The 27,825-nt window shown below is 40.7% G+C and overlaps 1 protein-coding gene and 1 pseudogene across 3 annotated transcripts in view; both read left to right on the forward strand.

The window, feature by feature from the left end:
• CDKL4 (cyclin dependent kinase like 4) overlaps positions 1 to 27,825 on the forward strand; it is a 58,600-nt gene that overhangs the window by 12,340 nt on the left and 18,435 nt on the right. For 2 of the 3 annotated variants that reach the window (XM_015433753.4, XM_045369462.3), the window contains exons 3-4: positions 7,172 to 7,244; positions 15,694 to 15,784. In XM_015433753.4, coding sequence (XP_015289239.3) covers positions 7,172 to 7,244; positions 15,694 to 15,784 — 164 coding nt within the window. Of the gene's footprint in view, positions 1 to 7,171; positions 7,245 to 15,693; positions 15,785 to 16,009; positions 18,665 to 27,825 lie in introns of those variants that run through there. The other variant, XM_074011933.1, reaches the window with a different exon arrangement.
• LOC102129601 (2-iminobutanoate/2-iminopropanoate deaminase pseudogene) lies at positions 17,666 to 18,664 on the forward strand (annotated as a pseudogene).

Raw genomic sequence — 27,825 nt, forward strand, 5'->3', positions numbered from 1 at the left:
GAAGTAAGGGGTTCTTTTAGGGTAAATATCAGAATGCCTGATGTCCTAACTGTGCCGTGAACCAAGATATTAAAGCTCTGAACCTGTGCTTTTTTTCTTTAATTTCTCCAGTGAAATTAGAAGCAGCCAGACCACCTCACATATCTGTTATTACCTATATTCCCCATATTGTTCTATCACACTTAGTTCACCAAAGCCTTGCCTTGAATAAGCATTTTATTCTAGATGGCCACAGGTGACTATTTAAATTCCCTTTTCAGGCCAAGCACAGTGGCTCATACCTGTAATCCTAGCACTCTGGGAGGCCGAGGCAGGCAGATTGCTTGAGGTCAGGAGTTCAAGACCACTCTGGGCAACAGAGTGAAATCCTGTTTCTACTAAAATACAAAAAATTAGCCAGGTGTGGTGGCAGGCACCTATAGTCCCACCTACTCAGGTGGCTGAGGCAGGAGAATTGCTTGAACCCAGGATGCGGAGGTTGCAGTGAGCCAAGATCACGCCACTGCACTCCAGCCTGAGTGACAGAGTGAGACTCTGTCTCAAAAAAAAAAAAAAAAAAAAAAAAAATATATATATATATATATGTATATATATACCTGTTTCATTACTGGGTGGCCATCTGCCAGCATCCCCGCCATTAATGGTAATTAGATGCTGCCCTTCAGACCCCATTACATCAGATACCCAATCCTAGATTCTCACAGCCTTGGATTGTTTCCCACATCCACTTCTGGTACCATGTCTTGAATTGGTCAGGACTCAACAACAGAATTCACTCTAGCTAGTTTACAGAGAAAGACATTTGTCTCAAGGTTTTAGTTTATAAAATTTCTGGGAGTGCCAGAGAATTGGTCAGGATTCAACAACAGAATTCACTCCAGCTAGTTTAAAGAGAAAGACATTTGTCGCAAGGTTTTAGTTTATAACATTTCTGGGAGTGCCAGAGAAACAAGATTAATTGAGCTCCTATTAGGTACCAGGTCCTGTTCTAGGTGCTGGGACTGTAATAATGGGCAAGAGAAAGTCCTTGCCTTGTGCAATTTACATTCTGATGTAGTCCAGCAATAAAGAAGAGTTATGAGTCTTTGAAGAAAAATGAAGCACAACGTGAAGTTAGAGAATGCCCAGGAGGTGTATTAGTCAAGGTTCTTCAGAGAAACAAAACCAATACGATACGTAGAGGTATTGATAACAGATTTATTATGGGTATTGACTCGTGTGATTATGGAGGGAGAAAAGTTCCACAATCTGCCATCTGCAAGCCAGAGAACCAGGAAAGCCGATGGTCTAATTCAGGCCAAGTCCTAAGGCCCAAGAGGACAGAAGGCTTCTAAGTCCAAAGGCCTGAGAACCAGGAGCTTCCATGTCCAAGGGCAGGAGAAGACGGATGTCCCAGCTCAAGGAGACAGAAGCAACCCTTCCTCTACCTTTTTGTTGTATCCAGGCCCCCAGCAGGTTTGATGATGCCTGTCTGCCTACCCTCACCATTGTGGGTGGGTCTTCTTTACTCAGTCTACTGATTCAAATCTGAATCCCTTGCAGAAACACCCTCACAGACACACCCACAAATGATGTTTTGGGTTTTTTTGTTTTTTGAGAGAAGGTCTCATTCACTTGTCTCACTCTCTGCAGTGGCCTGAACATGGCTCGCTGCAGCTTCCAACTCCCGAACTCAAGCAATCCTCTTGCCTGAGCATCCTGAGCAGCTGGGACCACAGACACTCACCATTATGTCTGGCTAATTTTTAAACTGATTAGAGATGGGGTCTTGCCATGTTGCCCAGGCTGGTCTCAAACACCTGGGCTCAAGCAATCCTCGTGCCTCAGCCTCCCAAAGGGCTGGGATTACAAGCACAAGTCACTGCACCTGGCAGAAATAATGTTTTACCAGCTATCTGGGCATCCCTTAACCTAGTCAAGTTAACACAGAAAATTACTCATTACCAAAAGAGAGTAGAAGGAACAATAAACTGTTAATAGAAGTAGAAAAAGAAGTGAATATAGAAATAGAAGTAGAAATAGAAGTAAAATGTTATTAACAGCCTGATAGAAGGTATAAATAAGCCTAGGGGGCCAGGCACAGTGGCTCACACCTGTAATCCCAACACTTTTGGAAGGCCGAGGCAGGCAGATCACCTGAGGTCAGGAGTTCGAGACCAGCCTGACCAACATGGAGAAACCCCATCTCTACTAAAAATACAAAATTAGCTGGGTGCGGTGGTGCATGCCTGTAATCCCAGCTACTCAGAAGGCTGAGACAGGAGAATCACTTGAACCTGCGAGGCAGAGGTGGCGGTGAGCTGAGATTGTGCCATTGCACTCTAGCCTGGGCAACAAGAGTGAAACTCCATCTCAATAAATAAATAAATAATAAAATAAGCCTGGCGTGTTCAGAGAACAGCAGGAAATAATGGACTGGGATGGAGTGACTTTGGGGATGTGATAGGAGATAAAGTTGGGGAGGGAAATGGAAGTAAAATGTTATTAACAGCCTGGTAGGCCATAGTAACAAGGCTGGATTTTATTCTAGGATAGTAAAGATTTACTGAGAAGGACTGAATTCATCTTGGGTAGTAATAATGAAATCAAGCTTCCCCTATTAAGTTCTTATAACAAACTTCCAGGTCGTGACTTCTGATGTCAGCATCAGGTCTTCCTCTGAGTGATTCAAGGAGCATATTCCGAGCAGTTCAGTCTGAATTCCCCCATCATGTCACCCTTTCTTGTTAACCCATTCAGACTTGAACTGTGATGTCTCATGTTTGCTTTAAGGCCTTCATTACGACTTTTAGTATTACTTTTAGCGGCAAGAACCTCAATTACTTTTGAACCAATCAAATATTTGGTTTTGCACTCGCCCAAAATATAATATTTAAACACTGAGCATCATTTGATTTCACCAGAGGTTCATTTTGCTCCAAGATGCTTTGAAAAATGCTGCCTGTGGCTGAACAGTGCTGCAGCACTCTATCTTTCTGGACTGAGCACCGCGTGGATGTGCATTCTCTTTGATGGTTATCTTCTCTTTGCACGATCTGTAGTGGTGGTTTGTGGTTCTCTTTGATGACTATCTTCTCTTTGCACGATCAGGGATGTTGTTTTGCCCCTGACGGAATCTGCCTTCTTGGAAGCTAACTGAACCGAATGTGACACTTCCTGTGAGATGCCTTTAAACATCCTCTTTCATGTTAAAGGCATCTTTAATATCCTATGAAATTACTTTCCTATGAAATTACTTCATTCTTGATTCCATGTTATTTAGGCTAATAATTGGGGCTTTGCAGTTTCTGAATCCTAGCCCCTACCTCATTTCCCAATTCCTGTGCTTACTCTCCTGCACCTGTAGGCTCTTAGATCCCGACCAGACCAGCGTTCTGTTCCCACGTCAGTAGGAGCATGTGCTCCACCCTTGCTAGTTCCTCCCAAGGATGGAAATCCATTTCCCTTCCTCTCACTGCTGCCACCATAATCTAAGTGTCCAAATCTCACTTGGGTTATTGAATTAGCCTCCTAATTTCTCTCTACGTGTGTTGCCCCCCAGAAATCCATTCTCCATATTATGTCACTTCCTTGCTTGATTTCTTTCAGTGGTTTTGAATCTAGCATAAAATCCAAATTTCTTATCGAGATCTAGATCTCTGAGGCCCTCCATGGACTGGTCTCTGCCAATCTTCCCGTCTTCTTCACTCAAGCGTCAGCCACCCTGGCCTCATACTGTCTTCCCCACGCTCCCAGTTCTTTCTCTCCTCGGGGCCTCTCGCTATTCTTCTGCACCTCTTCCGTCTTTGTATGGGGTCTCAATCCCATCGACTGGCCTTATCTGATCTCAGACCTGTGTCTTCAGAACCCATGTGGGTGTTAAAACCAGACATTGAGGGGATAGATTACTCCATAAACTTATGAGATATTATTCTGTTATTACACATGAGGAAAACTGAAGGTTCAGAGAACTTAAATAATGTATGTTCAAGATTATAAAGTAGAGGCCAGACGCGATGGCTCACACCTGTAATCCCAGCACTTTGGGAGGCCGAGGGTGGATCACGAGGTCAGGAGATCAAGACCATCCTGGCTAACACGGTAAAACACCATCTCTACTAAAAATACAAAAAATTAGCTGGGTGTGGTGGCCGACACCTGTAGTCCCAGCTACTCAGGAGGCTGAGGCAGGAGAATGGTGTGAACCCAGGAGGCAGAGCTTGCAGTGAGCTGAGATTGGGCCACTGCACTCCAGCCTGGGCGACAGAGCAAGACTCTGTCTCAAAAAAAAAAAAAGATTATAAAGTAGGAAGGAAGCAGCATATCTGGGATTTGAATTCAAGCGACCTGTCTCACAGTGCTCAAAGTGGCTATACTATTCTTCCTGCCTCATATTTTAAAAATATAAATAATGTTGTTTCAGGTTTGACTCTAGGTGAAGTGGGGAGAATACAGTTACATCAGAATTCAGTGCTGGAAATAGACACTTCAAGTGGAAAGGGATTTAATCATGAGAATTAGGTACATTCACAATATTAATAATGAGGAGAACTGGAGTCAAAGGGTTGCCACTGGACCACTGATGTCAAGGGCATGCCACCATAATTGTGGTACAAGATCAGGAAACTGCTCTGAGGAAAATACCACGTACATCGCTTGCTTTTCTCTGCATGTACTTCAGCCTCACATGGTGGCATCTTGTAGCTAGTGTTATAACTGAGTCATGCCTAGGCCTTCCCACTGTTCTGTAAAGTCAGCTACATCTGCACATGTTCAGTTTTTAAAAAGTGATCTAAATATATGATTTAAATATCCAAACATGATAAAATATTAAATCTGAGTAATGGATATGTTTGGGGTATTACATAATATGATTTTTTTAATTAAGAAAATTCTTATAGTTGACATTTAGTAAAAGAAACCCTTATGTTTCAGATTTTTGAAAAATATACAGACAACAGCCACATCTCCATCAACAGGGCTGAAAGACAAACAACACTGAGAAAAATATTTGCAGCATATATAACAGACCGTGATATACATTGAGTCTTTGTAAATCAGTAAGAAAGCAGTGAACAGACCAATTTAAAAAGCAATAAATGCATGAAATGGAATTACACAAAAGAAGAAATGCAGTATCCAATAAGGGTGTGAAAAATAATAATCACTAAAAATTAGTGAAATGCAAATAAAAAACACAATGAGACATCTTTTTATTTTAACCACAGATTGGCAAACATAACATTGGCAAAACCAAATGTTGGCAAGACAATGAGGAGACAGGGACTTTGATGCACAGATGTTTGGTGGGAGTGAAAATGGGTATAACCTTCCTCAGAAAGGGTAGTTTAACAGTGTGTAAATGTGAAGGCATCATCATGGGACAGTGATGTGAGTGATGGAAAGCTACCAACAGAAAAGTTACAGAGAATGTAAATGCTATAATTCATGGAGATGGTTACATAAAGTAGAATACTCGCAAACAGAGTAAGTTTCCCAGACCCCCAATCCCCAGTGGAAAATACACCTGCCCATGATACTTCCCAATATTTTCTATACAGAGTGATGAGTCTGCCAGGGACAAGAAGCTTACACCCTCCCATTCTTATGAGATCCTTATTCTCCCTGGCCTCCTTTTGGGCTATCTGCTTACCAGGGACAAGAAACTATTACAAAATAACTTGAGTCTCTACCACCATCATGGATTGGATGAATTGAAGAGCCATCTTCCAAGTATACCTTTTTTTCCTGCAAAACCAAGTCTCAGGTCTACCTGAATTTCATCCCTGCAGGATCAAAATGTAATGGGTGCCTACCACTGGTCTCAGAAATCCCACTTCTAGAACTTATCTTAAGAAGGTAATTGCGGCCGGGCGCGGTGGCTCAAGCCTGTAATCCCAGCACTTTGGGAGGCCGAGACGGGCGGATCACAAGGTCAGGAGATCGAGACCAGCCTGGCTAATACGGTGAAACCCCGTCTCTACTAAAAAATACAAAAAACTAGCCGGGTGAGGTGGCAGGCGCCTGTAGTCCCAGCTACTCGGGAGGCTGAGGCAGGAGAATGGCATCAACCCGGGAGGCGGAGCTTGCAGTGAGCTGAGATGCGGCCACTGCACTCCAGCCTGGGGGACAGAGCGAGACTCTGTCTCAAAAAAAAAAAAAAAAAAAAAAAAGAAGGTAATTGCATAAATATCATAAGATGGATGATTACAGATATTCATTGAAGAGTTTCTAGAAATGAAAATTGGCAGAACTGAACTGCTCATCAATGGAGACTAAGTAAATTATGCTACAGCCATATAATGATCTCCTCTGGAGCCACTAAAATATATGTGTACATGTTGGTGTTTGTACCTCTATGCATAAAACATTTCTCAAAGTGGTCGGGGTGAAATTGAAGAAAATAAATGGGTGGCTAGGCAGGTGTCAGACAGACTTCATGTATATACTTTTATATGTTTAAAATTTGAACCATACAAATGTGTTTATTTTAAAATTAAAGTTAAAAAGTAAATACTGGCTGGGCATAGTGGCTCACACCGGTAATCCCAGCACTCTAGGAGGGTGAGGTAGATGGATCATCTGAGATCGGGAGTTCAGGACCACCCTGGCCAACATGGCGAAACTCCATCTCTACTAAAAATACAAAAATTAGCTGGGCATGGTGGTGCGCGCCTGTAATCCCAGCTACTTGGGAGGCTGAGGCAAGAGAATCTAATGTCTTGAACTCAGAAAGAGGAAGTTGCAGTGAGCTGAGATCATGCCACTGCACTCCAGCCTGGGTGACAGAGCCAGACCCTGTCTCCAAAAAAAAAAAAAAAAAAAGTACAGAGAGAGACAGGGAGAGAGAGGAACAGAGTTGCCTGAAGAGACAGCCACCAGAAGTTATAGCTGTTATTTTGGGGTAGCAAGATTTGACCCAACACATTTTATTCCTTTACTTTTCTATATTTTTTGAATCTTCATAAGCATGTATCATTTGTGGATGTAAAAAATTCAAATTACAAAAGGAAATTACATAACTATAATAAAAAGATAGTAAAGCCCAATTTTCACTAAAATTTTTTTTGGAATCCCTCTGCATGATGTTCCTTGAACACGGCAGTCCCTGGCCACTCCACTTCTATTCCCAACCCTTGCTTCTGGAACTCTATCCTATGAGTTTTCATTTCCTTTTTTATTTTTCCCTCAGAGTTGCTGATGGAGTGATCAAAAGTGTGTTATGGCAAACACTTCAAGCTCTTAATTTCTGTCATACACATAACGTAAGTAACATTTTCTAATGTATTTATTCATTTCTTCATGATGACTCTTCTAAATAGCTCAGGGTTTTGTTCGGAGAGCTGAAGACAAAGGGAAAGGAAGAGTCAAAGAAGCAAAACAAAAGGAAGTTCAGCCAGTAGTCCCAGCACTTTGGAAGGCAGAGGTAGGAGGATCAAGTGAGCCCCAGAGTTTGAGACCGGCCTGGGGAAAGACCCTGTCTGCAAAAAAGAAGAAAAGGAAATAACAAAAGAAAGTTCAAAATATGAGAAAAAAATGATGCATTATTCATGACTCTTTCCAATTTCTGTAAGAATCAAATTGCTAATTCCTTATGAATTAAAAATTTGAATAAATGTAATGATTCCTTTTGCCATAGTGCCAGTAACCCCTGAAACTATTTTTAAATTGGGCTAGAATAATTTTTCAGGGCCGGTGTGGTGGCTCATGCCTGTAATCCCTGCACTTTGGGAGGCCAATGCGGGCAGATGGCTTTGAGCTCAGGAGTTCAAGACCAGCCTGGGCAACATGGAGAAACCCTATCTCTATGAAAAAATATAAAAATTAGCCAGCCATGGTGGTGCACACCTGTAATCCTAGCTACTTGGGAGGCTGAAGCTGGAGAATCACTTGAACCCAGGAGGTGGAGGTTGCAGTGAGCCGAGATCACACCACTGCTCTCCAGCCTGGGCGACACAGTGAGACCCTGTCTCCAAAAGTAATAATAGTAAGTTTTCAGGATATTGCTGGTGTAATCCCCCATGGTACTTTTTTTTTTCACTATTATTTTTATGTCTCTTAAGTTCTTTACCCTATAGCAATCTAAGTCCCCCTTTCCTTTCCTTTTTAAAAGCTGTTTCCAGCCAGGCGTGGTGGCTCACGCCTGTAATCCCAGCACTTTGGGAGGCCAAGGCGGGCGGCTCATGAGGTCAGGACATCAAGACCATCCTGGCTAACACGGTGAAACCCCATCTCTACTAAGAATACAAAACATTAGCTGGGCGTGGTGGCAGGTGCTTGTAGTCCCAGCTACTAGGGAGGCTGAGGCAGGAGAATGGCATGAACCCGGGAGGCGGAGCTTGCAGTGAGCCAAGATTACACCACTGCACTCCGGCCTGGGCGACAGAGTGAGACTGTCTCAAAAAAAAAAAAAAGTTCATGAATCTTTTATAGCCGTAGTTCTCAAGCTTGGGCATGCATCAAAATCACTAGGAGGGCTTGTGAAAACACAGCTTCCTGGGCCCCGTCCCCAGAGTTTCTGATTCAGTAGGTCTGAGGCAGGGCCCCAAGAATGTGCATGTCTCCTATTTTTCCCAGATGCTACTGAAGCTGCTGGTTCAAGAACCACACTTTGAATACGACTATGTTAGAGAAATAATTTTGGCTGTTTCCTGTACATAACGTAACTTGTTCTTTCACTTGTATTTCCTGTAAATTGGAGTTTATATCTAGAGGCTTGATCATATTCAGGTTCAGCTTTCTTTTAGATAAGAACGCCTCCTATGTGGTGCTGTACACTTCCTGTCGCATCCCCATCATGAGTGCATAGCATCCACTTGTCCCACTTTCGAGAACGTTAAAATTGATGAGTGGGCTCAGGAGGTATTCGTTTGGTCCCCTCGTTATCATTTTCCCTGTCAACGTTGTTTCCCTGGTGGTTTTAGCATCCAGTGATGATTATTGTCTGCATCTAGTATTTCATGACAGTGATTTTCTAATTGTTATTCCTTCTGCATTTAATAATTGGAATTGTATGGAAAAGAACTCACCCTCATGGATTCTGGCTACTTTTATTTATCAACACTCAGGGTGATGAGCTGGTATCTTAGCAACCGTGACAAGTTTTGGGGAGAGGTGGCTGGAGCACCATTATAAACACAAATTTTGTATTGTGGTGTTTTCAATTCTTTGCTGTTATTGGTCTCTCTGATGCTCAGATTTTCCCATCTTAGGCCAATGGGAGCTTCTTCAAGTTGGCTCCTGGTACCTTTGCTCTATATCATTATATTTTTGCGACAGTCTCACTCCGTTGCCCAGGCTGGAGTACAGTGGCGTGATCATAACGCACTTGGGCCTCAAACTCCTGAGCTCAAGTGATTCTCCCACTTCAGCCTCGCTGAGTAGCTGGGACTACAGGCACATGCCACTACACTCAGCCAATTTTTGTTTCTATAGAGACGGGGGTCTCACTATCTTGCCCAGGCTGGCCTCAAACTCCTGCCTTGGCTGCCCAAAGTGCGAGGATTACAGGTGTGAACCACTGCACTCAGCCAGTGATAGCTTTTAAAAAATATATCTAGCCCTTTTGAGTTGGTGCCTAGACAGAGACAGTGCTGAGGCAATGATGCAGAGTACCATATGGTCAGTTTTGATGCCAGCAGAATGTCTATCATAGCAGTCTAGGATTGCTGAAAAAGAAAGTATAAGATCATGGGAATACATTTCAGTATGGAGGGGAAGCTTTCTTTACTTTTAGGAAAGTCAGTGAAGTTTTTATTAGGTTAAATCAAAAGCTTTTATTTTCTATTAATGTAGAGGGATATTTTTCACAAACTATGTAAACCTATTTTTCATGATGCAAATTATGCTTTCTGATACTTAATAAAGATCATGCCAAATGGAATCCTTATCTCTGTTGCTTTCCATCATGCTATAGGAGGTATCAAAGTTGCTGCAGGAGTTTTATGGGTAGTTAAAATGATTTCTAAAAATACCACTTACCACAAGTGTTTATCCCTACATAACCAGACACTTTCTGGGTACTTGGTTATAAGCTTGAATGCAATGTCTGTGGCTGCTTTATCTTTGTATCTCTTTAATACCTAAATTGGATATTTTTATATAAAGGGTGCTCAATAAATATTTATTTAATAACTGGATGGATGGATGGATGGATGGATGGATGGATGGATGGATGGATCAATGGTTGGTTGGTTGAATGAGTCAGTCAGTCAGTCAACCCAAACTGCCTAACTGATTGTGACTATTTCCAGTGGACCCAAACATTTTTGTAGACCAATGCAACTGCCATCATTTCTGCGCTTGGAACAAGACATTCTATACCCGAAGCTTTAAAACACCGAAAACTTCTGATTGATAATATATGGCCTCTATTAAAAACAAATACTTTTTCAGGCCAGGCATGGTGGTTCATGCCTGTAATCCCAGGACTTTGGGAGGTTGAGGTGGGCAGATTACCTGAGGTGAGGAGTTCAAGACCAGCCTGGCCAACATGGTGAAACCCTCTCTCTACTAAAAATACAAAAATTTTCCAGGCATGGTAATGCATGCCTGTAATCCCAGTTACTACTCGGGATGCTGAGGTGGAAGAATCACTTGAACTCGGGAGGCAGCAGTTACAGTGAGCTAAGATCAGGCCACTGCCCTCCAGCCTGGGTGACAGAGCAAGACTCTGTCTCAAAAAAAAGATAATTTTTCAGACAAATTTGTATCCTCCAAGATGGAAATTCCTTCTCATTTTCTTATGGTAAGCCTTTGTGTATCTGTCTTTTTATTTATCTATAATTAACATGCATGCAAAGAAAAAAAATCTAAGCCATATATAAAGCTGTCACAATAATACAACTAAAACCTTCATACTCTCCTTATTTTTAAATGAACTCCCATGATAGTCTCAAAGGATAGAAAAGGCAATCTGACCCAGTGGTGTTGCTGACGACTCACAGCTTTCAACCTGTAGAGACCATGTGTACCTTATCATCTCCAGAGTCGAGATCCTAAGCAGGACACTGAAGGTTAAAGTACCAAGGGATTCAGGCCTTGCTACTCCAACTATGGTTCATAGAGATCACCTGGGAGCTTGTTAGAAATGCTGACTCTGAGGTCCTCTACAGACCTGCTGAATCAGAGTCTGCATTTTAACCAGAGCTCCAGGTGGTTCATGTGCACATTAAATTTGGAGAAGCGCAGGACTTAAGAAAATACCTACTCATTTGGTTCTGTTTTACCCTATAATATCACTAGAGTGAGGTAACCAAAGTGATCCATTTAACACCATAATGATCCCATGGATTTTTATATATTTGCTGTATTGATTAGAGAAAAAGGGGAAAGGGGCTTCATCTCAAAATGGCAAAAATGACTTTTTTTTTTTTTTTTTTTCCTGAGACAGGATCTTGGTCTATTGCCCAGGCTAGAATGCAGTGGCACCTTCACGGCTCACTGCAACCTCAGCCTCCCATGCTCAAACAATCCTTTCACCTTAGCCTCCCAAGGAACTGGGACTACACATGCCACCATGCATGGCTAATTAAAAAAAAAAAATTTTTTTTTTTGGTAGTGATAGTTTCATTGTGTTGCCCAGGGTGGTCTCAAACCCCTGACCTCAAGCGATCCTCCCACCTTGGCCTCCCAAAGAGCTAGGATTACAGGCATGAGCCACCATGCCCAGCTGGCAAAAATGACTTCTGAGATAGGAGCAGGCCAGGCTGCAACCTCCATCAGCATCTTGTTGATCCTTATGTTTTGGTTGTTGAGGAGGGGGTCCCTTTTCTCTCCTTGCTGTATGAGCATCCATGCCTAAGGCTCCAAGAGAATAAATTTATCAGATAATAAAAAAAACCCTATTTATTGTTTTTATCAGGCTATTTAAGAAGCAATTTCTGGTGTGCAAGTTTGCAGAGATGATTTTAAAGTTAAAAGTCAGTTTTAAAATACCATAGATATCTCTTTTGGCTCGCTTGTGAGCCAAAAAACAAGATTGCCCATCAGCCACAACAACCGAACCTGAGCAATGTTGCTAAAAGCTGTGTACAAGGCCGAGCGTGGTGTCTCATGCCTGTAATCCCAGCACTTTGGGAGGCTGAGGCAGGTGGATCACCTGAGGTCAGGAGTTCAAGACCAGCCTGGCCAACATGGCGAAACCCCATCTCTACTAAAAAATACAAAAAATTAGCCAGGTGTGGTGGTGGGCGACTGTAATCTCAGCGACTCAGGAGGCTGACAGGCAGGAGAATCACTTGAACCCGGGAGGCAGAGCTTGCAGTGAGCCGAGATCATGCCACTGCACTCCAGCCTGGGTAACAAAGAGCGACTCCGTCTCAAAAAAATAAATAAATAAATAAATAATTTTAAAAAGCTGTGTATAAAACTCAATTTATTAAAATTATTTTATTAACAGAGACTTGCATGCTTCTTGTTCTTTGAGGGAAAATAAGCTGATTGCAAGAGGCATTGCAGAGAGTTTGCATTGAGTGTGGCTTTGCAGTGGAGTAGGTGAATGCTTTATTTCTAAGCATCTTCTTCTCCCCCATGCCCTGTTTCTTATGGTTCCAATTATTTATTTTTTAATTTTATTTTTTAATTTGTATTTATTTATTTTGAGACAGAGTCTTGCTATGTCACCCAGGCTGGGGTCCAGTGGCACAACTGCAGCTCACTGCAACCTCCACCTCCCAGGTTCAAGCGATTCTCCTGCGTCAGCCCCCCGAGTAGCTGGGATTACAGGCATCCACAACCACGCCTGGCTAATTTTTGTATGTTTAGTAGAGACAGGGTTTCACCATGTTGGCCAGGCTGATCTCGAACTCCTGACCTCAGGTGATCTGCCTGCCTCAGCCTCCCAAAGTGCTGGGATTACAGGCATGAACCACCGCACCCAGCCAGGTTCCAATTATTTTTACTCCCTTTTAAATTTCTTCAGTATCCTCTCACTCTTTATCAGTAACTTCTCCTACCTGCTCCTATACCAATAAATGTTCCTGTTTCTTTGGGATATGATATGTCAATACTTCATTTCCTTTTGTATATTTGGTTGAAAAATAAGTGCTATAAATTTCACATGGATTAAATCCAGAAAACATATGTATAGGCCAATGGACAGATATCGATGTAAATCCATTTACTTGGTAATGCTACACATAGTCTAGAAATTCTAGATTTCTAGAATTTTAAATGAGTTGATGCAAACTCATTTAAAGGACGTAACCTGTTCTAATGTAATCACCAACTATAAGTGAGTGTTACTGACTCAGAGTGTTAGTCTAAATTTCTTAAGTGTGTTGCTTAAAAGGTAGGATATCAAAACTATGTTCATTTATATTCCAACAATTTTTTTTTTTTTTTTTTTTTTGAGGCAGGGTCTCACTCTGTCAGACAGGCTAGAGTGTGGTGGTGCCATCTTGGCTCACTGCAACCTCCACCTCCTGGGCACAAGCCATCCTCCCATCTCAGCCTCTTGTGTAGCTGGGACTAAAGGCGCACACCACACACCTGGCTAATTTTTGTATTTTTTGTGGAGACTGACTTTCACCATTGGGCCCAGGCTGGTATGAAACTCCTGGGCTCAAGCGATCCGCCCAACTTGGCCTCTGGAAGTGCAAGGATTACAGGCATCAGCAACCATGCCCGGCCTATGTGTTTTTTCTAATTAGTGTCTAAGGCCTTAGTACTTTTAAGAGACCTAAAAAAGTTTCTTCTAACTGCTCTTCATACAAATTACGAAGCAGTTGACAGTAATTGAGACTAAATAGGAACAAGCTCCTGCTACCAGTGTCATTTCTGCAACCTAAAATGAATTTAGGGCTCAGCTCTTTTTCTCTTCCTAGATAGCTATTAGAGAACCAAAGACAACCATTTCAGAATTGTCAAATTGACAAAAATGCTTAAAGGGCCTGACAGCGTAGTAGAGAGGGAGGCAGAAGGAGTTGATTATTGTGACACTCAATTCATGTACTCTGTCAGCGGCCACTTGCAATCACAGGATTGTTGCAAGGATGAAATAATTCATGCTTTGAATTGAAAGTGCTTTGAAAAGTACAGAGTTCCCTGTGAGGGCCCAGTGATGGAGATCGATACTATTTTCATCCATTTTCTTTTTTGGGAGCGTGGATAAACGGGAAGTTCTGAAGGGTAAGGTCTGAGCTGTTTTCTCACAGCACCTCCGCAACATGGAAACCCATTTCTGGAATGCCCATGCGCGCGCGGGCTTACTCAGCCTGCCCTCACCCAGGCCCCTAGCCGGGCCGCTCTTGTCCGGCGAGGAGCATCTGCTTCATTCGGGGTCATTATGATTCGGCAGCAAATTGTAAGGCCGCTGCATATGAAAGCATAGCGGGGTCCAGGCGCGGTGGCTCAGGCCTGTAATCCCGGCACTTTGGGAGGCAGAGGTGGGCGGATCACTTGAGCTCAGTAATTCAAGACCAGACTGGACAACAAGATGGTGAAACCTGTCTCTACTAAAAATACAAAATTAGCCGGGCATGGTGGTGAGCGCCTGTCTAGCTACTCGGGACACACCCGTAGTCCCAGCTACTCGGGAGGCTGAGGCAGGAGAATCGCTTTAATCCAGGATGCGGAGCTTGCAGTGAGCCAAGATCGCGCCACTGCACTCCAGCCTGGGCGACAGAGCGAGTGAGGTCAGCGTGCCACAGGTCCCACTTTCCCAGTAGGGATTCTGACAACATCGTGGGCCATCTCAGGAGTGTTGCTGATCGTTCCAGGATAGCTCCGTGGTGAGGATGTGGAAATGATGCCCATGTCCTGACGAGGAATGCTTCGGAATCTCTGCTAAGTGGGGGATCGTGCGCCCCAGCTCACTCAGGCAGTCCTGGTTTGTGCCTATTGTCCTGGCATGATTATTAATAGGCCCCTCCTTCACACTTGGAAGTCTCCTGATTTGGATGTAAATAATATGGTCATTCTAATTATAAGTGAATTTTGCTTTTTGTTATCATTTAAATGTTTTTCTAATTTCTCAAATCTGCAAGTTTTTCAACCTTAATTGTGACTCTTGGGTGGCAGCAGTTATTAGAGGTACTCTGAGTCTAATCTCATTTAAGGTTTTACCTCATACAGTTTAAACAGGGACCAGCAAAAAGCGAAAGAATTGTATGATACTCTCTTCTTGAATTTAATTTTTTATTTTTATTTATTTGTTTTTGAGACAGGGTCTAGCTCAGTTGCTCAGGCTCTGTGCAGTGTGATCATAGCTCACTGCAGCCTCAACCTTCCAGGCTCAAATGATCCTTCAGCCTCAGCCTCCTGAGTAGCTAGGACCACAAGTGCATGCCACCACGCCTGGCTAATTTTTTAACTTTTTTGTAGAGACAGGGTCTCAGTGCATTGCCCAGGGTGGTCTCAAACTCCTGGCTTCAAGTTATCCTCCTGCCTCAGCCTCTCAAAGTGCTGGGATTATGGACATAGCCACCACACCTAGCCTGATAATCCCTTCTTTAAAAAAAAAAAAGAGACGGTTTTCACATACAATTATAATTTTAATTATTTCAATAATAAAACAATATTTTAATAAATGTTTTAATTTGGGTATGATAAGAGTTACAAGTGAAAAACTGCCAATTTAAGTTCTTTTAGAAAAGTGAAGGAAGCCCACATTTGTTTTTATCTCATAGGCTGTGTATCTATTAAACTAGTAGTTAATGTTTATTCTTTGTCATTTTGGTGGTTCAGAAAAATAAACAAATAATGATTTTACAGTGTATTCACAGAGATGTAAAACCTGAAAATATTCTAATAACTAAACAAGGAATAATCAAGATTTGTGACTTTGGGTTTGCACGAATTCTGAGTAAGTAGCAATTTTTTTTTACTAATATCCAGTTCAGATGATGATAAAATGACATGGTTTAAATTCTTACTTTGGATATTGGACATGTGCCAAATATTGTATTGTTGTTATTAAAAAAGGAAAATCTCACTTTAGCCTTTTAGTCAGTACATTCGTTTGCACTTCAACTCTGCTCCATTCATCTAGAATTTATTGGATGTCACCTTTCTGTGCTTTACCTCATAGGAAAGGAAAAGAGTTCTAAAAGCATTTCTGCTCTTCATGCACTTATAATCTACAGTAAAAGAAACAAAGAATAATACAAGATGATTGGCAATAAAGTACTAAAGTGAAGGTGCAGACGGTTCCCTGGAGGGAGATATTAATGTGGGCGAGAGTGGTTGAAAAAAACTTCATGGAGCTGGTGAGACTAGAAGAGTAAACTGAAAATTAAAGAGACGATTCAGAGACAGTGCTAAGAAAAAGGAGATCATTCCAGGCAAGGAGGAACTGAAGGGAAAGGGAGACAAATAATTGTTTCTCCCTCAATCTAGAACTTTGCAACAGACAAATAGATGTATTAGCAACATAAACCTCGCAGTCTGGGTGTGGACATAATCGGTATCCTGACGGCACCCAAACACGAGTGACTTGGCAATGCATGTGGAAGGGTTGGGCAAAAACAAAAACCGATCAAGGCTTTCTGAGGTTGCTGTGCTTTGTGGTAAAGATAATAGGATCCTAATGATAATTGGTCCCTGTGCCATGGGGCTGAAAAGGGAAATAGACAAACACTGGAAAACTACCGAGTTACGAACGCTGCACATAGTACCATGGTGCATCAGTATCAGGAAATGCTGGGCTGCCATTAGCAGGGATGTTTGCAGAGTTTCAGTGGCATCGGAAAATGTTTAAGACACGGTAAGAGAAAAAGAAAAGTGAAAGCGTATGTATACAGTATGATCTCAACTATACAGGAAATACATAGAAAAAAATTACTGAAATATATATGACCCTCAATTTAGGAAATTAAGTGAATGTTAGTCATCCAATGCATGGTATAGATCCGGTGTCATAGATTTGGGGTTTTTTTCCCGGAAATCCATTATATACCACCAAAATACCCAATTTAGTCACAAAAATAAGTGAAAAAACCTACACAGATATGCCATTACAAGCATTAAGAACATAAGAGCAGCATTTCATATGAAAGTTACCTCACAATTGTTCCTTTTAGGGATTTTTCTCCATGGGCTGGCAAAGCTTCTTAAACTGGCAATACTGCTGAAAATATAAATATTTTTAATTTTTCATGAATATGCATTCTTTTTTTCCCTTCCTTTTTCATTTTCCTTTGCATTTCTGTGCTGAATATGCAAGTCAGCTTTCCTACTGAGTTTTCCTGTAGCAAACATAGTCATTCTTGTCTGAATGAAGAACCTTAGAACTGAGTTCAATATTAGGGTCATCTGTCTCAGAAATTTTGACTGCATGAACACATCCAGAAGTCTGAATGGTGAACCCACTGTGGCAATTCCAATAATGATACCTTTTGCCATATTATTATAAGCAAAGTGGTAATACAAGGCACTGCCAACTTGTTAGTGCTGGCTTAAACCTCCACAAGACATGAGCTCAGGCACTGGTTACAGCTTAAGTCTTCTAAGTACTGGTATGAGTCATTGCTGGGGTCATTGTTGGCCATTTATAATGAGAAAGGCAAAGGAGGGGGTCCCATTATGTGATAAAATGCTAACAGTGGCTCAATAGACATCCACATAAAAATGTAAGCTCCTATTGGATATCCACATGCAAAAGAAGGAAGTTGGACCTTTACCTTACATTATACTCACCAAAATGAATCACCAACGTAAACATCAGAAATAAAGCTGTAGGAGAGGCGCTGGGGCTTCTTCTCCTGAAGGGGCTGCAAGAGGGAAGACTTAGCCATGTCATCCTTGATCAAAAGGGTGATCAGCACCGCAAAAGCTCCAGGGGCCATTGGACCCTACAGTCAAGCTGTGTTAGTCAACAGGACCATTTACATTTCAAGACAGATAGGCATGGACCCTTCAAGTGGACAGCTTGTGTCAGGAGGGATAGCAGAAGAAGCTAAACAAGCTCTTAAAAACATGGGTGAAATTCTGAAAGCTGCAGGCTATGACTTCACTAATGTGGTGAAAACAGCTGTTCTTCTGGCTGACATAAACGACTTCAATACTGTCAATGAAGTCTACAAACGGTATTTCAAGAGTAATTTTCCTGCTAGAGCTGCTTACCAAGTTGCTGCTTTGCCCAAAGGTAGCCAAATTGAAAGTGAAGCAGTAGCTGTCCAAGCACCGCTGACAACAGCATCACTATAAGTGGGCCAGTGCTTTGTAGTCCGGAATTGTCAACATTTTAATATCTACAACTGATGTAACATCTTAATTAACCTTTTAATTTCCACAATTGATGACAGTGTGAGCTTGATGAAAATATCTGAAGTTATTATGGAAATACCATATAATAGGGAGAGTTAAACATGAACTGAAGATTAGAGAAGGAATCCAGTTACTGTTTTAAATTACACCTGTATTACTGAATATAGGAAAGAGATACCCATTACATAGTTACTCAATAAATAAAAGAGAAATAACAGGTAGGAAAGAAGAGTAATTATTCCTGAGAAATAATCAAGAACATATCTAATTCAAACTAATGATGTGAATGATTTAGTTTTCATGTCAGGTATGTGATTCTGCTTCTACTTGAGTAAAATTTAAGTGTTTAAATTTGAGGTCAAGGAGAAGAAAGTGGACCAAAATTTAATATGGATAATATTTTTCTAATGGAAATAAAACAGACTTGCAGATTTCAAAAAAAGAAAAAAAAGAAAAGAAAGAAAGAAAAAGAAAGAAAGCTGTAAAACTCTTAGAAGAAAACATAGACCAAACGCCTCATGACATTGGATTTAACAGTGATTTCTTGAAGGTGACACCACAAGCATAAGCCACAAAAGGAAAAATAGAGAAATTGCACTTCATCAAAATTAAAAACTTCTGTGCATCAAAGGACACTATAAACAGAATGAAAAGCAACCCATGGAAAGGGAGAAAATATTAGCAGATTTATACGTAATAAAGAATTAATATCCAGAATGTTCAGAACTATAACTCAATAACAAAAACTAATTTGAAAGTGGCCAAAGGACTTGAATAGACATTTCTTTTTTGTTGTTTTATTTCAATAGGTTTTTGGGGAACAGGTGGTGTTTGGTTACATGAAAAAGTTCGTTTTGTTTTGTTATGTTTTGTTTTGTTTTGTTTGAGACAGAGTCCAGAGTCTTGCCTTGTTGCCTAGGCTGGAGTGCCATGGTGAGATCTCGGCTCACCGCAAACTCCACTTCCTGGGTTCAGGCAATTCTACTGTCTCAGCCTCCTGAGTAGCTGTAACTTCAGGAACACGCCACCACACCCAGGTAATTTTTTTTTATTTTTGGTAGAGATGGGTTTTCTCAATGTTGGCCAGGCTTGTCTTGAACTTCTGAGCTCGTCATCTGCCTGCCTCGGCCTCCCAAAGTGCTGGGATTACAGGTGTTAGCCACCACGCCTGGCTATGTGAATAATTTTTTTGGTGGTGATATCTGGGATTTTGGTTCACCCACCACCTGAGCAGTGTACACTGTGCCCAATGTGTAGTCTTTTATCCCTCACCGCCCCCCACACCCTTTCCCCTGAGTCCCCAAAGTCCATTGTATTATTCTTATGCCTTTGTGTCCTTGTAGCTTAGCTCCCACTTATTAGAACATAGATGTTTGGTTTTCTATTCCTGAGTTATTTCACTTAGAATAATGGTCTCCAATTCCATCCAGATTGCTGCAAATGCCATTATTTTGTTCCTTTGTATGACTGAGTAGTATTCTGTGGTATATATATACACCACATTTTCTTTATCTGCTTGCTGATTGATGATCATTTGGGCTGGTTCCGTATTTTTTCAGTTGCAAGTGTGCTGCTATAAACATGCGTGTGCAAGTATATATATATTTTTTTGCTTTGTTTTGTTTTGTTTTGTTTTTTGTTTTGAGACGGAGTCTCCCTCTGTCGCCTGGGCTGGAGTGCAGTGGCCGGATCTCAGCTCACTGCAAGCTCCGCCTCCCGGGTTCACGCCATTCTCCTGCCTCAGCCTCCCGAGTAGCTGGGACTACAGGCGCCCGCCACCTCGCCCGGCTAGTTTTTTGTATTTTTTTAGTAGAGACGGGGTTTCACCGTGTTAGCCAGGATGGTCTCGATCTCCTGACCTCGTGATCCGCCCGTCTCGGCCTCCCAAAGTGCTGGGATTACAGGCTTGAGCCACCGTGCCCGGCCAAGTATATTTTTTATATAATGACTTCTTTTCCTATTGGTAGATACCCAGGAGTGGGGCTGCTGGATCAAATGGTAGATCTACTTTTAGTTCTTTAAGAAATCTCCACAGTTTTTCATAGTGATTGTACTAATTTAGATTCCCTCCAAAGTATAAAAGTGTTCCCTTTTCACCACATCCATGCCAACATCTATAGTTTTGTTTTGTTTTTTGTTTTTTATTTTTGTTTTTTTTTTGGTTATGGCCATTCTTGCAGGAGTAAGGTGGTATCATATTATGGTTTTGATTTGCATTTCCCTAATAATTAGTGATGTTGAGCATTTTTTTCATGTTTTTGTTGGCCATTTGTATATCTTCTTTTGAGAACTGTCTATTCATGTCCTTAGCCCACTTTTTTGATGGTATTATTTGTTTTTTTCTTGCTGATTTGTTTGAGTTCCTTGTAGATTCTGGATATTAGTCCTCTGTTGGATGTATAGATTGTGAAGATTTTCTCCCACTCTGTGGGTTGTCTGTTTACTCTGCTGATTATTTCTTTTGTTGTGCAGAAGCTTTTTAGTTTAAGTTCCATGTATTTATCTTTGTTTTTGTTGCATTTGCTTTTGGGTTCTTGGCCATGAGAAGTCTTTGCCTAAGCCAGTGTTATCTTCTAGAATTTTTATGGTTTCAGGTCTTAGATTTAAGTCTTTGATCCATCTTGAGATGATTTTTATATAGGTGAGAGGTGAGGATCCAGTTTCATTCTTCTACATGTGGCTTGCCAATTATACCAGCACCATTTGTTTAATACAGTGTCCTTTCATCACTTTATGTTTTTGTTTGCTTTGTCAAAGATCATTTGACTATAAGTATTTGGCTTTATTTCTGGGTTCTCTATTCTGTTCCATTGGTCTATATGCTTGTCTTGATACCAATACCATACTGCTTTGATAACTATGGCCTTATAGTATAGTTTGAAGTCAGGTAGGGTAATCCCTCCAGATTTGTTCTTTTTGTTTAGTCTTGCTTTGGCTATGCAGGCTCTTTTTTTGGTTCCATATGAATTTTAGGATTTTTTTTTCTAGTTCTGTGAAGAATGATGGGGGTATTTTGATAGGAATTATGTTGGATTTGTAGGTTGCTTTTGGCAGTATGGTCATCTTCACAATATTGATTCTACCCATCCATGAGCATAGGAGGTGTTTCCATTTGTTTGTGTCATCTATGATTTCTTTCAGCAATGTTTTGTAGTTTTCCTTGTAGAGGTTTTTCACCTCCTTGGTTAAGTATATTCCTAAGTATTTTGTTTTTTGCAGCTATTATAAAAGGGGTTGAGTTCTTGGTTTGATTCTCAGCTTGGTTGTTGTTGGTGTATAGCAGGGCTACTAATTTGTGTACATTAATTTTGTTATCCTAAAATTTTGCTGAATTCATTTACCAGTTCTAGGAGCTTTTTGAATGAGTCTTAAGGGTTTTCTAGGTTTATGATCATGTCATCAGCCAACAGCAAAAGTTTGACTTCCTCTTTACCAATTTAGATGCCTTTTATTTTTTTCTCTTGTCTGATTGCTCTGGCTAGGATTTCCAGTACTATGTTGAATAGGAGTGGTGAAAGTGGGCATCCCCTTATCTTGTTCCAGTGCTCAGGGGAAATGCTTTCAACTTTTCCCTATTCAGTATAATGTTGACTGTGGGTTTGTCCTCAATGACTTTTATTACCTTAAGGTATGTCCCTTCTATGCTGATTTTGCTGAGGGTTTTCATCATAAAGCAACGCTGAATTTTGTCAAATGCTTTTTCTGCATCTATTGAGATGACCTTGTGATTTTTGTTTTTAATTATGTTTATGTGGTGTATCGCATTTATTGACTTGCAGATGTTAAACCATCCCTGCATCCCTGGTACAAAACCCACTTGATCATGGCGGATTATCTTTTTGGTATGCTGTTGGATTTGGTTAGCTAGTATTTTGTTGAGGATTTTTGCATCTATGTTCATCACGGACATTAGTCTGTAGTTTTCTTTTTTGTTATGTCCTTTCCTGGTTTTGTTATTAGGGTGATACTGGCTTCATAGAATTATTTAGAGAGGATTCCCTTTCTCTGTCTTTTGGAATAGTGTCAGTAGGATTGGTACCAATTTTTCTTTGAATGTCTGATAGAATTTAGCTGTGAATCTCTCTCGTCTTGGACTTTTTTTTCATTGGTAACTTTTTAATTATCATTTCAATCTCGCTGCTTGTTATTGGTCTGTTCAGAGGTTCTATTTCTTCCTGGTTTAATCTAGGAGGGTTGTATATTTCCAGGAATTTATCCATCCTCCTCTAGGTTTTCTAGTTTATGTGTGTAAAGGTATTCATAGGAGCCTTGAGTGATCTTTTGTATTTCTGTGGTATCAGTTGTAATATCTCCTGTTTCATTTCTAATTGAGCTTACTTTGATCTTCTCTCTTCTTTTATTGGTTAATCTTGCTAACGGCCTATCAATTTTATTTATCTTTTCAAAGAACCAGATTTTTGTTTCATTCATCTTTTGTAGGGTTTTTTGTTGTTGTTGTTTCAATATCATTTACTTCTGCTCTGATCTTGGTTATTTCTTTTCTTCTGCTGGGTTTAGGTTTGTTTTTTTCCTGTTTCTCTAGCTCCTTGAGGTGTGACCTTAGATTGTCTATTTGTGCTCTTTCAGACTTTTTGATGTAGGCATTTAATGCTATAAACTTTCCTCTTAGCATTGCCTTTGCTGTATACCAGAGGTTTTGATAGGTTGTGTCCTATTATTGTTCAGTTCAAATAATTTTAAAATTTCCATCTTGATTTCATTATTGACTCAACAATCATTCAGGAGCAGGTCATTTAATTTCCATGTATTTGCATAGTTTTGAGGATTCCTTTTGGAGTTGATTTCCAATTCTGTTCCACTGTAGTCTGAGAGAGTTCTTGCTATAATTTCAATTTTCTTTAATTTTTTTGTTTTGTGGCCTATTATATGGTCTATCTTGGCAGATGTTCCATGTGCTGATGAACAGAATGTATATTCTGCAGTTGTTGGGTAGAATATTCTGTAAATATCTGTTAAGTCCATTTGTTGTAGGGTATAGTTTAAGTCCATTGTTTCTTTGTTGACTTTCTGTCTTAATGACCTGTCTAGTGTTGTCAGTGAGTATTGAAATCCCCCACTATTATTGTGTTACTATCTCATTTCTTAGGTCTAGTAGTAATTGTTTTATAAATTTGGGAGCTCCAATGTTAGGTGCATATATATTTAGGATTGTGATATTTACCAGTTGGACAATTTTTTTTATTATCATTATATAATGTCTCTCTTTGTCTTTTTTAACTGCTGTTGCTTTAAAGTCTGTTTTGTCTGATATGAGAATAGCTACTCCTGCTCACTTTTGGTATCCATTTGCAGGGAATACCTTTTTTCCCTCCTTTACCTTAAGCTTATGTGAGTCCTTGTGTGTCAGATGAGTCTCATGAAGACAGCAGATACTTGGTTGGTGAATTTTTATCCACTCTGCCATTCTGTATCTTTTAAGTGGACCATTTAGGCCATTTATATCCAACATCAGTATTGAGATGTGAGGTACTATTCTATTCATCATGCTACTTGTTGCCTGAATACCCTGGGTTTTTTTCATTGTGTTGCTGTTTTATAGGTCCTGTGAGATTTATGCTTTAAGGGGTTTCTATTTTAGTGTATTTCAAACATTTGTTTCAAGATTTAGAGCTCCTTTTAACAGTTCCTCTAGTGCTGGCTTGGCAGTGGCAAATTCTGTCAGCATTTCTTTGTCTGAAAAAGACTGTATCTTTCCTTCATTTATGAAGCTTAGTTTCACTAGATACAAAATTCTTGGCTGATAATTGTTTTGTTTAAGAAGGCTAAAGATAGGACCTCAATCCTTTCTGGCCTGTAGGGTTTCTACTGAGAAATCTGCTGTTAGTCTGATAGGTTTTCCTTTATAGTACCTGATGTTTTTGCCTCAGAGTTCTTAATATTCTTTCCTTCGTCTTGACTTTAGATAACCTGATGCCTACGTGCCTAGGTGATGATCTTTTTGCAATAAATTTCCCAGGTGTTCTTTGAGCAAGAAGTATTTGGATGTCTAGATCTCTAGTGAGGCCAGGGAAGTTTTCCTCAATTATTCCCTCAAATACGTTTTCCAAACTTTTAGATTTCCCTTCTTCCTTGGGAACACCAATTATTCTTAGGTTTCATCATTAAACATAATACCAATCTTCTTGGAGGCTTTGTTCATTTTTTTAGTTCTTATTTCTTTGTCTTTGTCAGATTGGGTTAGTTTGAATGCCTTGTCTTCAAACTCTGAAGTTCTTTCTTGAACTTGTGCAATTCTGTTGCTGAGACTTTCCAGTGCATTTTGCATTTCTCTAAGTGTGTCCTTGATTTCCAGAAGTTGTGATTGTTTTTTTATTTATGCTCTCTATTTCACTGAAGATTTTTCCACTCATATCCTGTATCATTTTTTTTATTTCTTTAGGTTGGACTTCATCTTTCTCTGTTGCCTCCTTGATTGGCTTAATAGTTGACCTTCTGAATTCTTTTTCTATCAAATCAGAGATTATTTCTTGGCTTGGATCCATTGCTGGTGAGCTAGTGTGATCTTTTGGAAGTGTTAAAGAACCTTGTTTTGGGCCAGGCACAGTGGCTTACGCCTGTAATCTTAACACTTTGGGAGGCCAAGGCGAGCAGATACCTGAGGTCAGGAGTTCAAGAGCAGCCTGGCCAACATGGTGAAACTTCATCTGTACTAAAAATTCAAAACTTAGCTGGGCATGGCAGCACATACCTGTAGTCCCAGGTACTCAGGAGGCTCAGGCAGGAGAATCACTTGTACCCAGGAAGCAGAGGTTGCAGTGAGCCAAGATCACACCACTGCACTCCAGCCTAGGCGACAGAGCAAGATTCTGCCTCAAAAAAAAAAAGAACCTTGTTTTGTCATCATGTTACTGGAATTGTTTTCCTGGTTTCTTCTCATTTGGGTAGACTATGTCAGAGGTAAGATCTGGGACTTGAGGGCTGCTGTTCAGATTCTTCTGTCCTATGGGGTGCTCCCTTGATGTGGTGCTCTCCCCTTTCCCCTAGGGACAGGGCTTCCTGAGAGCTGAACTGCATTGATTGTTATTTCTCTTCTGGATCTAGCCACCCAGAGAAGCTACCAGGCTCTGGGCTGGTACTAAGTGTCTGCAAAGAGTCCTGTGATGTGATCCATTGTCAGGTCTTTCAGCCATGGATACCAGCACGTGCTCTGGTAGAGGTAGCAGGGGAGTGAAGCGGACTCTGTGAGGGTCCTTGGTTGTGTTTTTGTTAAGCACACTGGTTTTATGTTGGTTGACTTGGCTCTATTTTTGTTAAGCGCACTAGTTTATGTTGGTTGACCTCCAGCCAGGAGGTGGTGCTCTCAAGAGCACATCAGCTGCGGTAGCATAGGGTGGATCAGGCAGTGGGTGGGGCCATAGAGCTCCTAGGAGAATATGACCTTTGTCTTCGGAGCTCCTTGGCTGTCCCACAGAGCCTGCAGCGGTAATCCACCGTCTTCAAAGGGTCTGTGGATTCTCTCGGCTTTCCTGGTACGTTCCTGTGGTAGTTCTTGGAGCAAAAGTTCATGATGTCAGTCTCCACACGCTGCTCTGTCTGTCCCAGTCGTAGCTGCAAGTTAGTCCTGCCTCCTATCCGCCATTTTCCTCAGAAACCATCAGAATAGACATTTCTTTAAAGCAGATATATAAGGCAGGGCGCAGTGGCTCACACCTGTAATCCCAGCTAACTCAGGAGTCTGAGGCATGAGAGTAGCTCGAACCCAGGAGACAGAGGTTGCAGTGAGCCGAGATCGCACCACTACACTCCAGCCTGGGCAAGAGAGCAAGACCCTGTCTCAAAAAGAAAATAAATTAAAAATGTAAAAAATAAAAAGTAAAAAAAAAAGATATACAAATGGCCAATAAGTACATGAAAGATGCTTAAGGTAATCATTAGGGATAGGCAAATCAAAACCACAATGAGATACCACTTCACATCCATTAGGATGATTCTTATTTTTTAAAAACACACAGAACAAAATAACAAGTGTTGGTAAAGATGTGAAGAAATTAGAGCCCTCATGCATTGCTAGTGGGAATGTACCATGGTGCAGCTGCTGTGGAAAGCAGTATGGCAGTTCTTCAAAAAATTAAACATAGAATCACTGTATGATCCAGCAATTCCACTTCTAGGTACATACCCCCAAAAAACTGACAGCAGGGACTTGAAGATATTTGTATGCCAATGCTTATAGTAGGATTATTCACAATGACAAAAGGTGGAAACAACCCAAATGTCCATCAAGGATGAGTGGATAAACAAAATGTAGTATATACATATAATGAAATCTTACTCAGTCTTAAAAAGAAATGAAATTCTGATATATGCTACGACATGGATGCACCTTGAAAACATTAAGCCAAGCGAAATAAGACAGACAGAAAAGGACAAATATCATATGATTCTATTTACATGCTCTACCTAGAATAGTCAAATTCATGGAGACAGAAAAAAGAATAGTGGTTATCAGGACTAGGGGAAGGGAGAATGGGGAGCTATTGTTTAAAGGATACAGAGTTTCAGGCTGGGGTGATGGGAAAATTTTGGAAGTGCATGGTGGTGATGGTTGCGCAACACTGAATGTACTTCATGCCACTGAATTGTACAATCTTAAATGGTTAAGTGGTAAATGTTATATTATGTATATTTTACCACAAAATAAATGTAAGCTCCTCCTATATATAGATGTATAGATATACACAGAGAGGTAAAAATTTTAAAGTCAATAACCAAAGGAGAGAATATTTCAAAATTGGTAATAGGTTGATAGATAAGAGCTTATATAAATTGGTTTAAAAAAAAACCACAAAAGCTCTGAGTAGAAAAATTAGCAAGATATCGACAGTTCACAGATGAAAGAAAAGGCTAAAAACAAGAAATAGTCTTCATCTTCACTGATATCAAATAAATGCACATTAAAATACTACTCTTCACCAATGAAGCTGGCAGAGTATTTTTTGTTTGTTTGTTTGTTTTTGAGACAGAGTCTCACTCTGTCACCCAGGCTGGAGTGCAGTGGCGTGATCTCAGCTCATTGAAACCTCCACCTCCAAGGCTCAAGCAATCTTCCCACCTCAGCCTCCCAAGTAGCTGGGACGACAGATGTATACCACCACACAGGGCTAAATTTTGTATTTTTGGTAGAGACAGGGTTTCACCATGGGTCCCAGGCTGATCTCGAACTTCTGGCCTCAAGTGATCCTCCCACCTCAGTCTCCCAAAGTGCTGGGATTACAGGTGTGAGCCCCCATGCCCAGCCAGATTTTTCAAACAATAACTACACAGAGCTCACAAGATTGTTTTTAGTGGGAACACAATTTTGAACAAATCCTTGAGAAAGCAGTAAGTGCCCTTTGTATCTTTAATTTCGCTTTTAGGAATCTCTCATAATCCAAGATACTACCGCCCAAAATAATACAACATAATATTCACTGTAGAACCATTTATTACTGAGAAATAAATTAAGAGGAACCCAGTCATTCAGAAATACGGAAATGGCTAAAGAATTTATCTGACTTAATACTGTAAAAATATATTTTTAAAGGATTTTAATGACATGAGAAATGCTCTAGCTCACAACATGGGGCTAAATGAAAAAGAACACATAGCTGCACATACAGACTGATCCCAGTTCTCTTC

Source organism: Macaca fascicularis, chromosome 13, assembly GCF_037993035.2.
Source record: "Macaca fascicularis isolate 582-1 chromosome 13, T2T-MFA8v1.1".
Classification (NCBI taxonomy): domain Eukaryota; kingdom Metazoa; phylum Chordata; class Mammalia; order Primates; family Cercopithecidae; genus Macaca; species Macaca fascicularis.